The following is a 14,680-nucleotide window of genomic DNA, read 5'->3' on the forward strand; positions in this document are numbered from 1 at the left end:
CATTTTTTTTTAAATATCAACAATTTTGTATCATGTTTTGATCATGGATCAAACCGAATTAAAACGACTAAATCACCTCTATTTATAATGAAACCAGCTCAAGTCAAATCCCAGTTCAACCCACTAGGCCGGCCGGGTTTAATGAACAAGGTTTCCAGGTACTGAACTGACTGTTCTTCCAAGCCTCCTTCAATAAGGAAAGTTTTTTTTATTTTAAAAAAGTGCTTGGTGTGGATATCTTTCCATTACCATAATAAAGCACAAATCAACTTCCACGAGGGATAAAAAATTTCTTTCATATCACTAATACTCTTCCCAAAATAGTGATTACAAAATATTTGCAAAATAATACAATCAATTTTTCTTTCCCACTGAAGCACTCTTCCCTCCATCCAAACCAAACAAACACGAGGGTTTACACGCACACAAAAGAAACGGGAAATCAATATACCGAGGGATCAAAAAGAAAATGAGAACGGAAAAGAAGATAATCACTCTCACAACGCATTCTCACAGATATACAAAATACACAACAATGAATTAACCAGCACCACAAACCAACAATTCCTTCCTAGACGAAACCAAACTAATCATGGCTAGCATCTATTGCAGTACCTGTTCTTGCCTGTGATATCCGATTAGCATAAATGGTCACCAAACGCAGCTGTGTACTGTTAAGCCCTTCCAGGTGCGGCAAAAATGCTTTTCCAAGCATGATATATATATCCACCAGACAGAAAACCACAGTCTGCAGCACCAAACACCAACACGTAATAATGTGTTAAGAACTAGAAAACAAAAACAGATTCTTAGGAAGTGAAAAACCCCTGAAAGAGGATGTCAAGGTGTTTGACAGGGCACTTGGTCACTGACAAATAGCGTCATTGCCAATTAATTGTGATATGTTCGATCATCATTTTTTTGTTTATTTATACCCGAGCTAACGCATTTGTAAAGCAAGAAAAATGAACTATCAAACAAGGACAAACAGTTCCCTATTACCTTGCGAACATCAGCACTCTGGTTTCCAAAAGCTTCAAAAAGTGCAGGCAAAAATGATGGTAACTGGACCATCAGCTCCTCTTGTGAAAGACGACCCACAAGCTGAAGTGGAAAACAAAGAGTAAAAAACAACCAATCCTTTATTAATATAGCACAGAGTTTCCAGTTTGATACTTGAATGAAACTGTGTTTAGAGAATGAACAGACGGTATGGAATAGCATAAGACATCAAAACCTAATCCTTCTCAATTTAGTCAATGGTTTAAGTGAAATACCTTAGTTAAACAGTTTATGCAGGTTACAAGAGTTTTCTCATCTTCAGTAACCAATAAAGGGACAATTACCTGTGAATCAGTTATTGCCAGCATCAGAATAATGCAAGTGTTACAGGAAACATATCCATAAACTCTTATTTAAGAAAAAATGAGAATGCCTAGAGAGGGAGACACAGAATATCACAACCACATACACTTAAGCATCTGAATGGATCATACTGAGACAATGCAACAGTCAAGCAGTGCTCGGCTTCATTGGAAACCTGGATACGGACCAGAAACCAATGAGACATAAAGCAAAGAAGAATAATCACAGCACATGTTTGGAAAGAGAATTACTTTTGGAACAATATCCTCTGTAACATGAAGCAGCTTCTCAATAGCAATCTCAATAGAATCTTCCATGGCATCTTTCTGGAAACATGGCAAGAAAAAAGAAAAGATTTTGCAATGATTATTACTAAATAAACAAAGGGAGCATTTCATTCAGAATCACATAAAGATGATGATGCACCTGATTTTTTAGCATTTCCACAATCAGTGAAAGAGTAAGTTCTCGGATTGATGAATCAGAATCATCCAACACCTCCAGTACAGCCGTTAAAATTTGATTGAAGTACTGAAATTATAAATGAATCATCAACATTAAGCTAGAACTGATATAACAGCACAAAAGTGTCTACTCGCACAAACAAGACACTTTTTCAGAAGAACATGACAAATAGAATGACCATGAGAGCACAAAATGATCAATGTACGAAAACTCAATCTGCAGAAGTAGTAGCAGACAGTAAATTTTATTGCTAATCATAATGTCGACTCCCACAATGTTGCAGTGTCCCTTTTTATGATGGAAAAACACACAATCCTAATAAACATCAGATCATAGCTCTTAATTATAATTAATAGGAGCCACACATTATGGTTTAAATGCGCTAGAAAGACTTACATCCTGAAATCATTCCAGCTAAATTTTTCTAAACAAATATTACTACCAGAGTAAAGACACAAGGCACATCTACCATTATGCCCCTCACACCCCTTAATTCCAGGCCAAGTAAAGACAGATGCCAGGCTCTAAACCTGGACAGACTTCATCCCATTTGCAAAATTGCAGGATGGACAGGGCAACCATCAGACAAAAGAGGCAGCGCCGTTGGCTATAATAACACAATCATTATCAACTTTTCGTTTCTTTGTTTTTTTATATAAAAAATTAAACTGAAATTCATTTTCCCAAAATCTGAACCTGTCCAATTAATTGAGGAGTCCCTCGAACATTCAACAAGAGCTGTTCACTATGAATAATGCTAGGGGAACTTCAATCTTTTTACAGAGATTTTCTTACTAAATGACATGGTATTTACTATATAGGAAGGTGTTTCTAATCATGGAATGTACAAATTCACATTTAATGGAAAAATTATAATAATGGATTGAGTGGTTAACAAAACAACAATTACAAGATGCCATGTCATTTAGTAAAGAAGTTTGCAACAACAAAAAATTGAGTACCCCTAGCATTACTCTTCCACTATAGAGACAAGGAATCATGGACAAGCTTGATAAAAGATGCAAAATTCCAAGAACTAGTTTCTCAATTATCACCAAGAAGCACCCTATTGCATAATAGTGCCTGCCAGAAAAATGAGTGCGAGTGCGCGCGTGCATTTGTGTGTGTGTGTGTGTGTGTGTGAGAGAGAGAGAGAAAGAGGGGGGGGGGGGGCACTGAAAATGAGCATACTTTGGACCAAACAGAGGGATCGTTAGCCATAGAAGCTTCAATTAACTGCTGAAGTGCACCACGCTTACTTGAGGTAGGGCTTTCATCATTACCATTGCATATCTAGAAACAAAAGGGAGGTGAGTATTCATTGAGATGCTTTATCAATTATTTCTATTAAACTAACTATGTTACTATATATAAGCAGTTTTAATGGAAAATTAATTATCAATAAGGAAATCGTCAATGTTAAATATCTCACCAGATGAAGAATTTGAGGAATGCTAGGACCGGTGTCAGCCAAAGAATTAATCTTCACAGCTGCAGGTTTATGATTATTAAGGTCCAACTCAGAAAGAACATTATTGTCATGCCCATAGCCTTCAGCAGCACGCAGAGGTTCAGAACTCATCAATCCATTAATGTCCATACCTGGGGTCAACAGCCCTTCAAAGTTAAGGCCATTGTCCATGTTTTCCAGCCGGCCAGGCCGGGATCCCAAGTTCAGACCGGTAGAACCAACCACATAATTCGAATCCCTATTTTTTGAACTATAGACATCAGTATTAGAACTAGTCTCAAAATTCTGATACAAGTTCTCCTGAGTTTCATCAGGAGCTGCTTGGCCAATACTTCCCGATATCAGGGTTGATTCTTGGGTAGAATTCCACTTCCTGCCGCCATCACTATCAACAGAACCACCAGAATACCTTCCAAAATAGTGACTCTTCTTTGATGCACCAACATATCCTTCTTCTGATGATGTTCCAACAACATCAGATGGGTCGTAAGAGGACTTAGATCGCTGTCGCTCTTTCTTGCTCTGCACAAAGTTCATTAGGTCCACTTCAATACGAGGAGTGTACTGTTTAAGGGCTCGTCGCAAGGAATTTTGTTCTTCAACCGATAAACTAAGAATGAAATTGAGGACAGCTATGGAATCAAAGTGTGAATAGACCGATATAATGCATGTAATAGCAGCTTCCTTGAGCTTAGTATTTTTATCATGTACTAACGGTGTCAGCTTAGCAAGCCATAACTTCAAAATGCCAGTATTCCCAGAGCCTTCAGAGTTCATTGCATGCTTGTTAAATGAACTGAGGGCAAACTCAATAACAGCCAATTTGGCTTTTGGTGACCTCTGCTCATCTAGTGAACGGAGCAATGCTGGTAAAAGAATATCAACCCCATAAGTTTTGCTGACAATTTCCAAAGTTGTGGAGCAAGGTTGCCTGACTAGCTCCTTGGGGTCAATTAATCGGGAGAAAACATGGGGTAAGATCCGTTCCATGTAACTCTCAAATGGCTTTCGGCAAGATGGAATAATATCTGCAAGTGTCGAGAGAGCTGCTTGTGCAACTTTATGATGCGGATCATCCAGATGCTGGAAAAACAACTTCATTACCTTCTCAAAATTCTGAATTACTTCTTGAACACCTTTTGGGCCTTGCTGCAGCAAAGAATGGAGGTAATTGAAAGCAGCAACCCTAGCATTCCAGTCAGAACTTGGACTAAGTCCCTCACTCAATGCGTCGCTGAGAGATGCTGGACCTTCTACATAACTTGACACCTCTCCAAGTGAGAGTTGACTATCATCGAAACTCTTTCGCCTGCCTGCAGACATTCGTCCAGCCACATGCTTTCTCAAAAGTGGTCTCTGGAAGTTGGGGATGTGACTGCTATGTGAATCCCTGTAGTTTAAATCTTTGTAAGGCGTGTCCATATACTGTCTGTCTACATGTGGGTTCGCAAATCGCCTAGGTTCCCTAATGTCATTGTCCTCTTCAACTGAACCTCTTTCAGAAATCCTCTTTGTTGAATATGATGAAAATGTTGGCAAAGACTCGGCTGACATATTATTCCGATATGATAGCTTAGCAGAATCTTTGGAAGCTTGAATTTGGGTAATAATATCAGACAAGACCAAGCCACCATTGCGGTTATTGCCTTTACCAATACCAGAAGCAGTTGATTCTGCTGTCAAAGAGTTTGTGAGATGATTAGAGGCTGGAACGGATGCAGGGAATGGTGGATCACGAGATGATGGAGGGTCAACTCCTGCACTAGGGGCAATAAGAGAGAAATTTAGCCGTTCACAAAACAATGTGAAGCTACAGTCCTCAATCATTTTGAAAACAAATTGTGTATTCTTTTTTAGAATGATTTATTGTTGAATTAAAGAAAAGGCTTGTATACTGAAAATGACAAATAATTTATGAGATTGAGGAAGAAAATTGACAGGCAAAGTCATTTGATACCTAGATCCAAACTTGATGAACGGAGAGCTGAAGGATTTTGTTTGTCGGATAATTCCAAACCTCTAAGCATGCTTTCAATTGCAGTGACCTTCTGCTTACTAGCGTGCAACACACTTTCCAGACTACGTTCAGTACCTTTACCAAGGGACTTTGCTTGTGAGAGCAAAAGACCAGAAGACAGAGATGTCCCAGAGGATAAACTTGAAGTTCTATCCATTGCAACAATAGCAGAAGTTCCATATCCAGGTACATGTGAAGCCGCAGATGCCTGAGGGGTAAATGATGTTTGAGCACTTCTATCACGGATGGAAGGAGATGCATGCCTCCTGTGCAAGCCTCCATCCTCTTCGTTAACAATCTGTGCCAAAAAATAAAGAACACATAAGGAAAATATGATCTAATCAGTGAAGTTATTAAGATATATGCATTGGGTACACAAGAATATACCCGTTGAATAACAGGATCAAAGGACATAAATAAACGACGGGAACGCTCTGGCCAAGTTTTTGCAAACATTCTGTAGCACATCCTTGCAGTTGAGCGCACCTGCCAAGTTACATATATCAGGCACACTTCCAGAGCCTTCACAGACACATACTAAGAATTGATGGACATAAGGTGAGAAACAAAATAAGAAAAAGAAGTATAAACAACAGATGCATCATACAGAGGAACTGTATGGAAGAAACTTTCCTTATTTTATGACATATAACAACTCATCAAAGCTGATCATATAATATACATAGAACACTCATCCACTTCAAATCATTTTTTTCTTGGGTGTTGGAGCCTTACAGAGAAAACCAATGATTGAGAGAATAAAAGAAAAGTCCATAGACCAATAAAATACATCTCATGCTGAAATATATAGTATCATGATGAACCAAAGGAGATTGGCTAGAAGGAAGCTAAACATACAAAACAACTGACTTCATCTCAAGCCAAGATTCATGCTCTTGCAATCCAAAATTCCTTCCATGGCAGCATTAACAAAGATTATTCTAGAATCAAGATACAGTTCTGATCATTATTCCACCTAGATGAAACTTTCTACGTTCTTCCTCACATTCATTGAGAGAAAAGATGCATTCATAGTTTCAGAAACACTGCCAAGTCTTACCCTAACAGAGAAATGCAGCAAAGATCTAGTATTTAAAGGAAGACAGGACCATAAAAGTATCAGTAATATACAAGAGATGCTCCATGAAAGAAGACAAGGGAAAAGAAAGTAACTAGTGAATATGGCAGAAAAGATTAGGCCATAGTAGGAAATCAGGGGAAAATAAGTGCAAAACTTGGCAGGCCAAGGAAGCCAGAAACAGAAAAGAACATATAAAATGGTTGCTTCACACTGTGCATCCTCAAAACTGTGATTAGTCCTCTCACACAAAATGCTCCACACCAGACATAGCAGAGCCACATTCCATACAGGTCCATTTCTATGCTCTCCATGCCTCACATCCCACGCAAGCACACAAAATTGCAGTAAAGTTAATTACTTATCCTGCCATCTTCAACATCTCAAGTCTTTTGGGTCTAGCAACCATCTCCAACTTGACCCAGTTATTGTGCGGGAGAAAAAACCCAATTACTCCTACCATTTGACAGCTCCACCCGATGTAAGCTCCTCGATACAGTCACGGATGTTAAAATTAAATGAATTGAACAATTCCTTCTCTTAGAGATGCTTGTTGTTAGCTAATTGAAATTATATCCTACCAGATGTATATTTACCCTCAGCCATTTGTGGTCTGCACTTTACATCATTTTGAAACTAAACTTCCACCTCTCTGAAGTTAGATTAGGCCAGTATCCACAAGGTCCCTTCAATATATTTTCCTTTATACTCATTCACAAAAAAATAGTTGAGAAAAACTTCATCAGAACACAGTTTTTGCTTGTTGAAGCATGAAAGGCAAAGCAAATCATAACGCAATAGCCTGAAAAACTGAAAGACACGACAAACATACATGCATGCACAACATCAAAGATCTGAACACACATACCTCGCTCATTGCATCTGCAACACAACATCTTATCAGATCTTCATAGAGATCAGCAGATCGCTGTATTTCAGGAGCATCGGGCCAATGTTCAAGTATCAATAGTGCATATTCGCAACATCTGCAATCCAAAGAGAGACATAATAGTGACCAAAATCAATTATATCCTAGACAAAAAATCGAATACCAGACTTGGAGAACAAGTCGCATTGCCTTACCTTGCACGGAGTACTGCAGCGCGGTCATTCTTCGCACAATCAGCTATGCGAGGAAGCACACGAGCAACTTTACAGTTACGCAACATCTGAGAAGCCAAAAAGGAAACTGTGAGGGAGTAGCATTTAAAAGAATTTTTTTGCACGTAATAATAAAAATCCATTACCGTTTTTATGCAGTTATCTGCAGATTCTGCAATTACAAGTACAGTAATCACAACGAGCTTGAAAAGGGCCTGATTATCATAGCACAGAATTAACAGAACTCTTTGAGCATATTAGATTTGCAACAATCAGTGAAATAAAAATGAAAGTAACTTACAGGAATGAACATCTCGGCACATGCCTCAAAATCTCCCAACAGATCCTTCGATAAAAAGCATAATAGATGGCAAGCCTTGAAAACACAAACACACACACACTTAGCAACTATAAACCTTAAACTGGTGGATGAGGAGCTAATCTCTAAAGGAAGAGACCAAAAGAAGAAATATATAAACCACCATCTACAGCAGAAGAAAATGCTGGCTGACCTGCTTCACTACGCTAGACCTTCGATCAGATAACTGTGTGTTTAGAGGGCCAACAAATTGCTTCAGAAGCCCCCGAAAACATGGGTAATCAGTAGCACCTGATATGAAGAAATCATTAACATCCCTTTCTTGAGGAAATTATTGAAAAAAAGAACCTCAGTCTGTGTACTTTAAGCATCCCCGAATGATCGGCAGAAGGGATTTTCCAACAATTTCAATCATTCAATTGCACATTCTACTAATTATAAGAAATAAGAAGATTTAACAGAATATCATAGATCAGGCTAACAATAATCTGATAGCATAATACTTTGGCAGGGAAAGAAGGATACAAGGAGAAAAAAGAAGGGCTACCTCCCAAAACAAGGCCTTCAACTCTCTGCATGGCAGCTATGCGGATAGTCCAATCCTTTTCTGGAACAAGGGTAGCCGCAATCTTCTCAAATTCCCTAATTAGCTCCTTTTCTGAGTAAACTTTAATTGGCTCTATGGGTTTCTCTGTGACATCACTCTCCGCTGCAAAATGTGAAATATCAACCATAGTGAACAACAATAATTCATGCTATAACAGTTTTCCTTACTTCGCCAAACAAGGACACTAGCTACAGTGTAGCTTGTATCAATGTATACACAATTTTTTGCAACATCAAGAATTGAATTAAAGAAATGTTTTAATACCACAAAATATTTAAAAAAAAATTAAAGATTTCATTTGATGCGATTATAGCGGATTCCAAGAATAAGAAATTAGAAAAAAAAAATATACAGGAATAAAAAAAAATAAGTAAACAAATTCCTCGTTGGCCAAACAAATTAATCGACCATTTGCAACAACATGAGGATGAAAATGATGGGAACATGGCAGAGGATCATGGGATTCATTCATAAAAATATAAAAAAATAAAAATAAAAAACTTGTAGTAATTTTTACTGATAATCAAGAAAATCTTCATCCTAATGTTTATAATAATTCCTAAACTAAAGATACAACTAATTTTGATCAAACAGGTGAAGTGGCTTTGATACAATTGTTGTGAAGACTTTTGTCGAGATATAATAAAAGGCTCCATGCAAACACAAAGGCACAAAATAGCTATTTGGAAGCTGTTTCAAGCAAATTTAAGTTTTCCAACTTATTCCAAGTAGAGGAGGGGATGAACATTAATTCTACACTCAATGTTCCAAATTGATGTGCTCCCTGGGGATGTTAAAGTTATTAATTTACCATGATTGGAGAAAGACAAAAACATACAATTGAGGACAGCAAGTATTAAATAACACAGAATCAAACGGACCATAATAATGTCTAGGATATCTTAACATCCACAATATTTTAGATAAAAGAATGCTAACCTCCAAAAAGAGATATCTCCCTCGTGGAACTTTTGGCTTTTGGACTGCTTTTCTTGGGATGAAGGCTTGTGGGCTTCATCTCAACAGGAGCAAAGTTACCGCCAAGTCCATCTGAAGGGCGTACTTGTGGTTCAATCCTCTCTAGTCTGGCATTGATATCTTTCATCTGCAGTGATGTATTGTACTACCACGTTAAAAATAAAGCTATAGCTTCCTTTCTTTGGCAGGCAGTGGTAAGACATTCATTAATCAGAGAATAATTTCAATGAGTACTACATTACATCTAGATATGGTGGACATGAGCACTAAAGACCAAACTAGCCTACATTTGAAGATCCTAGCACCTAATAATATAGAAGAGGGAACTGCAGATTGGTTTTTGCTAAATCTTCACCATGGAATTAGGAAGATGATGGCGATGAAGCTCGTCACGGAATTGGGGCCCAGCCTGTGAGTACATCTCCTGAAAGAGGAATAGTCGGATTAATGCGACTGAAAAGCAATGAAAAATAGTTAAGCTCGCAGAAACAATAACATGGGAACGACAATGCAACAACTTCCACTGACCTCGATGCATAATATAGCTGCTTCCCTAACACCAGGATTCGGGTCATTCAACATCTGCAAAATCTGGTTGAAGAAATTTTTCAATAATTAATTTATCTCCACCCAAAGAACTATTTATGCAAAAGGTGTAACTTTGGAAAATCAGAAATGTTTTGGATCATACAGGAGGTAGAATAGCCCGCTGAAGAGGAAGCTCAGTAGATGCAAAAAGATTAATTGCAGATGTTACTGTTCGAGCAAACTCTTCCCGAACTCTCCAGCTTCTGTGCGTCCAGGCAAACGAGCCAGCTCTTTCAACAATGATTGTAGGCGACGAAACCTGAATCACAAACGCATATTGATATAACCCCATATTTAATGTTTGTCCATTCTCTGTGCACACACAAACTTGCAACTCATGAGCATGGTGTCATTGACTCCTAATGGAATTAGAGGCAAGAAAAAAATATAACAAATTCCACCCAAACATATACTCAATCAACACCAATCAGATACATTGCCACTACCCCGTGTCTAAATTATAAAGATTTTACAAGTCCTGTACTATTGTCCCTGCTGAGCTACAAAATTCAAATAACCATCTACAACTACAACTACAACTGAGTGTTTGTGTTCCTTCACTAAAATTAACAATGTATACGTAGGCCATTATCAAGATAAGTTATGCACAAAGAAACTCGGTCTAATTTTTAGAGAAGATTCGAGCCGCTCTACAAGGACAAGATGAAAAAGTATCTCTACTACAAAGAGAATGAACCGGTGCTTTTAGATCCCAGATTATTCATATTCTTCCAATGTCAACCTAAATTAATGCATGGTATTATGCTATTACGATTTCAACCCAAGGATAAAACAGTAATTCAATTGAGATCAATGAAAGAGAGTAATCAATCGTAATGACTTTTAATTCAAATAATTTAATTCTACTCAGAACAAATTCAGTAAATCTTTCTTTCAAAGTGAAAGATTAATTAAAACCAGCAAAATTAACTAACAGTTTACTATTAAAAAAATAATTAATTCTCTTAACTAGATACAAAGTATCAAATTAATTACAGTTTAAACTTTTAACTAAATAAATAAAAATCCAACCATTTGTGTGTGTGTGCGTGTATAAAAACATTTCAAATTTGAAAAAAAAAAGTGAAAAGTAAGAAAAACCTCCATAAGAGTGAGCAAGAGGCGTCGAGCGGCGTCACGAACGGGCTGTTTACCGTCACCTAGGCGTTCAACAACAGCAGGAACAAGCGCATTGAAATGCAACTTAAAGTAGTCACCAGACAAAACAGCAGCAGAAGCCAACGCCTGTAAAGCACCTTGAGAAACCTTGAAATTGTTGTCTTTCAAAAGATCCAAGCAGCAATCGACAAGCGACGTCGTTTCGGACGAACTCAAACTCTTTCTACAAGCTTCAAGAAGTTGGTGTAGCCTCTCGACTCCTGCCATCCTCTCCTTCGTGTCCTTCGCGCGCGCCAGTTCCAGCGCCTCCTCCATTTTGAAGTCTCTTGATTGTCGGATCTGGTGCGGTTCGCTCAGATCTGACGACGAATTAACTGAATTTAACTTAATTTAGTTAATTAATGAGGATTAAACAAGATTATCGAAGAGGCTGTGTTGTTGACAGCGAAGTAAAGAGAGGAAGATTTAGCGGAGGAGAAAGTGGTGGTTTAGAGAGAGTGAAGTAAAGTGGCTCCGCTGCTTTGACAGGCGGAGTAGGAGGAGATAGTGCGACGCTTTTTTTTCTTTTCTTTTCTTTTTTCTCCCTGTCTCTCTCTCTCTCTCTAACTATAAAATGGTGGGGGTTGGAGTGGTTGCGGTTTTGCCACCAGTTTTGCGGTTAATTTACGGAATGTGCCACTGTGGGTTGGAAGAGTTGTTAGGGTGTGTTTGGCAACAAATTCTGAATTTTTAAAATATTTTTTTATTAATTTAAAGTGCTAATATTAAAAATAAATTTAAAAAATATATATATTATTTTAATATATTTCTAAATAAAAAATATTTTTAAAAACAATATATTAAACACTACTTTAATACGATGAGAGAAAACAAGATAGAAAATAAATCTATTGTTTATGGAATCTAGGTGTTATTAAACCGGTCTAATTTAGTGAGTTAACTTGGTAATCTTTAACATGAGATTCAAGCCTCGTTTATTTTATTGAAAAGTGTTTTTTTAAGTAGTATTTTTAGAAAATATATTTCTGAAAAATAAATTATTTTTCAATATTTAGTAGTGTTATAAAAAAAATGAGTTATAAAGACTTTTCAGTATTTAACTAAGTCATGAAAAACGAGTTTAAAAATAACATATCAATGTTTTGAATTTTTTTTCAAGTTTATTAAAATAACAATGACAAAATCTTATAAATAAAAAAGTTGGAGGATGAAATTAAAAAAATAATAATTTAATACATTATTTTAAATAATAATTAAAATAATGAAGATCAAATCAAACATGTTTAAAAGTTAAAGATGGTGAAATTTAAAAATATACAATTTCATAAATTATTCTAAATAATAATAAATAGCAATCAAAAGAATATGAATCATATACGATAGATAAAAATTTTAAATAAAAAAATAATAAGAGAAAATCAAATAACAATAAAGTAGATCAAAATTTATATAAAATCAAATTAAATCAAATTCTAAATGATAAAATTGAAAGAAAATCAAAACTAAGTATAGAGCAATAAAAAAAATTATGAACTAAATTTAATATAATCAATAAATAACAAGATATTTCTGAGTTTTTCACAACTCTTAAAAAATGTTGTTCTCCTAAAATAAAAGAAAAATACTTTTCTAGAATACTGTTTTTTTTTACTAAAAAATGTTTTTCGTTAACCAATTTTTCTAATGATAAATAAACATTAAAATTTTAAAAAAGTGATTTCCAGATAAAACAAACGAGCCATAGTATAAGCTAGGTTTTATATCGAACTACATAGGAGTTGATCCTGTCAAACTTGTCGACCAGTCAAAATCCAAATGAAATCTAATTTGACTTTAAAAAAGTCAAGACGGTATTATTTCAATTTAAAAACTAAATAAATTAAAATAATGTTATTTTTTTTATTAATTCATATCAATTTAGAATTTATTTGCCTAATGATATGAAACTTGAAACTTGGATGGGGTCATGAGACATTCCAAGTTTTATAGCATTGGTTTAATTTAGAGACATAATACAGGAACGAGAGCATAAAAAATATGCAGTTTTGTTATAAAAATTTATTAAGTTATAAAATGTGAATCTTTTCATGTGATGTCTAATAAAAAATCAAATATAATTTTTTTTTTTAAAAAAAAACAATAGCAGAGTTGTTATGTCATTTAGTCAAACAAATCTAGTAAAATTAAATGTCTCTCTGGCATTTTGTAAGATCAATTTGTATATTAACTAAATTTTTTTTTTTGACAATCTTAAAAACACATCTTATATCAATTTTATATATTTTAAAATATGATTTTTTTTTTAGATATTGATTTCAATATTAAAGTTCAAAAATCCAAGATATATTGATGGGTAAGTAGTTATCTTATACTACCATTGAAGTTAAACTAAGACCATGACTTTATTCTGCCTTCAAGGAATAAGGACGTGATAAAACTTTCATAACTCATTCCCTTGAAAGCTACAATACAGACTATATTGGTATGTAGGAGGATATTTTTATTCTTGTTTTTTAAAATATTTTTTGTGCTGAAATGCATTAAAATAATATATTTTTTTATTTTTAAGTCAACGCATCAAAACGATTCAAAACACAAAAAAAATATTTATTAACAAAAAAAAATTAAATTTTTTTAAAACACGATTTGTAACTAGTTCCTTTTGTCTTTGTTTTTTAACTTTGAGGTTCATAATGTTTTTATTGTTTTCTCTTTATTGGAATATAATTTTAAGAAATTGTTTTAATGGTTAAAAAAGTTTACTCTCTCTTTTAATTTTTTAATTCAAATCCCAGAACTAACATTTAAAATATCTAAAATTCCTTTAAATATATCAGATCGGTAAGAAAAAATGTTTTTTAAGATAATTCAAGGAAAATTTTTAGTTTCTGTTGAAATACAAAGAAATCCGACAATAAAAACTTTGCTGGAATATACACATTGCTAGTATTGTGCCAAATCACACGCCTTATGTTACCTGAATTAATAAACGATCCGCTATTATTTTTTCATGGACAGAGTTTATAGTTGCTCATGACCACTATGAAAGAACACTCGGCTAGCATGCCTTTTCTTTAATAGCCGATGGTATGAATAAGTTTTGCCCGGCCGGCCGCATGTTACCTTGTGCTCTCTTTTTTTTTTTCTTTCCCGGTGGCATGGGGTCATCAAGGTATTTAACAAATGTTACTAGCATAGTTAAAACCTTGCCGGGTGGGTCGACTAATGGCTAGAATCGGGCTGAGCTTAAAAAAATTAAAAAAATACAAGAACTTAGACAATCCGGTCAAAAATCTTGGTTGGCCCGGCAAACAGTTAGATAAAAACTTGATTGTAATCCATTGATAATTTATTTTTTTTTAACAAAAAAAACGTCGTCTTGCTTAATAAAAAAAGTTGAAGTTGATTCAGGATGACTTGGTAACATTGTCAAGACTCGTAACCTGGATCTTGAATTAGATCGAACGCCAAACCGGGTTTAAAAAACATGATTGCATGAGATGATTATGTGGGACTGCAACAATTTTTTCTATAATGATAAGGAATTACACCTAAGAAATTGTTTGTTCACG

The 14,680-nt window shown here is 35.3% G+C and overlaps 1 protein-coding gene across 2 annotated transcripts; it reads right to left on the minus strand.

The window, feature by feature from the left end:
- Positions 1-280: 280 nt before the first annotated feature.
- Positions 281-11,698, minus strand: LOC133692628 (CLIP-associated protein). Of its 2 annotated transcripts, XM_062113707.1 has the most exons (21): positions 11,091-11,698; positions 10,093-10,248; positions 9,930-9,992; positions 9,757-9,825; positions 9,363-9,528; positions 8,364-8,525; positions 8,010-8,107; positions 7,799-7,873; positions 7,644-7,712; positions 7,480-7,565; positions 7,265-7,382; positions 5,706-5,804; positions 5,259-5,616; positions 3,263-5,058; positions 3,022-3,123; positions 1,792-1,896; positions 1,617-1,691; positions 1,472-1,540; positions 1,278-1,346; positions 1,003-1,104; positions 281-748 (listed from the first exon to the last, which is right to left on the minus strand). In XM_062113707.1, exons 1-21 carry the CDS (start codon positions 11,421-11,423, stop codon positions 587-589), a joined length of 4,332 nt encoding a protein of 1,443 aa, XP_061969691.1. In that variant the 5' UTR covers positions 11,424-11,698; the 3' UTR covers positions 281-586. The 2 variants fall into 2 exon arrangements, with proteins under 2 accessions (XP_061969691.1, XP_061969692.1); XM_062113708.1 differs by lacking the exons at positions 10,093-10,248; positions 11,091-11,698 and having other exon boundaries at positions 9,757-9,854; positions 9,930-9,954.
- Between the last annotated feature and the right edge of the window lie 2,982 nt (positions 11,699-14,680).

This window comes from Populus nigra, chromosome 4 (assembly GCF_951802175.1).
Source record: "Populus nigra chromosome 4, ddPopNigr1.1, whole genome shotgun sequence".
In the NCBI taxonomy this organism is placed as follows: domain Eukaryota; kingdom Viridiplantae; phylum Streptophyta; class Magnoliopsida; order Malpighiales; family Salicaceae; genus Populus; species Populus nigra.

Coding starts and splice junctions, on each gene's coding strand:
- LOC133692628 (XM_062113707.1), bottom strand. CDS start 11,423: ATGGAGGAGGCGCTGGAACTGGCGCGCGCGAAGGACACGAAGGAGAGG. Junction 1,692..1,791: donor TGGAAATGCTAAAAAATCAG/GTGCATCATCAT, acceptor CCATGTTTCCAG/AAAGATGCCATGGAAGATTC. Junction 1,541..1,616: donor CAGAGGATATTGTTCCAAAA/GTAATTCTCTTT, acceptor GTCCGTATCCAG/GTTTCCAATGAAGCCGAGCA.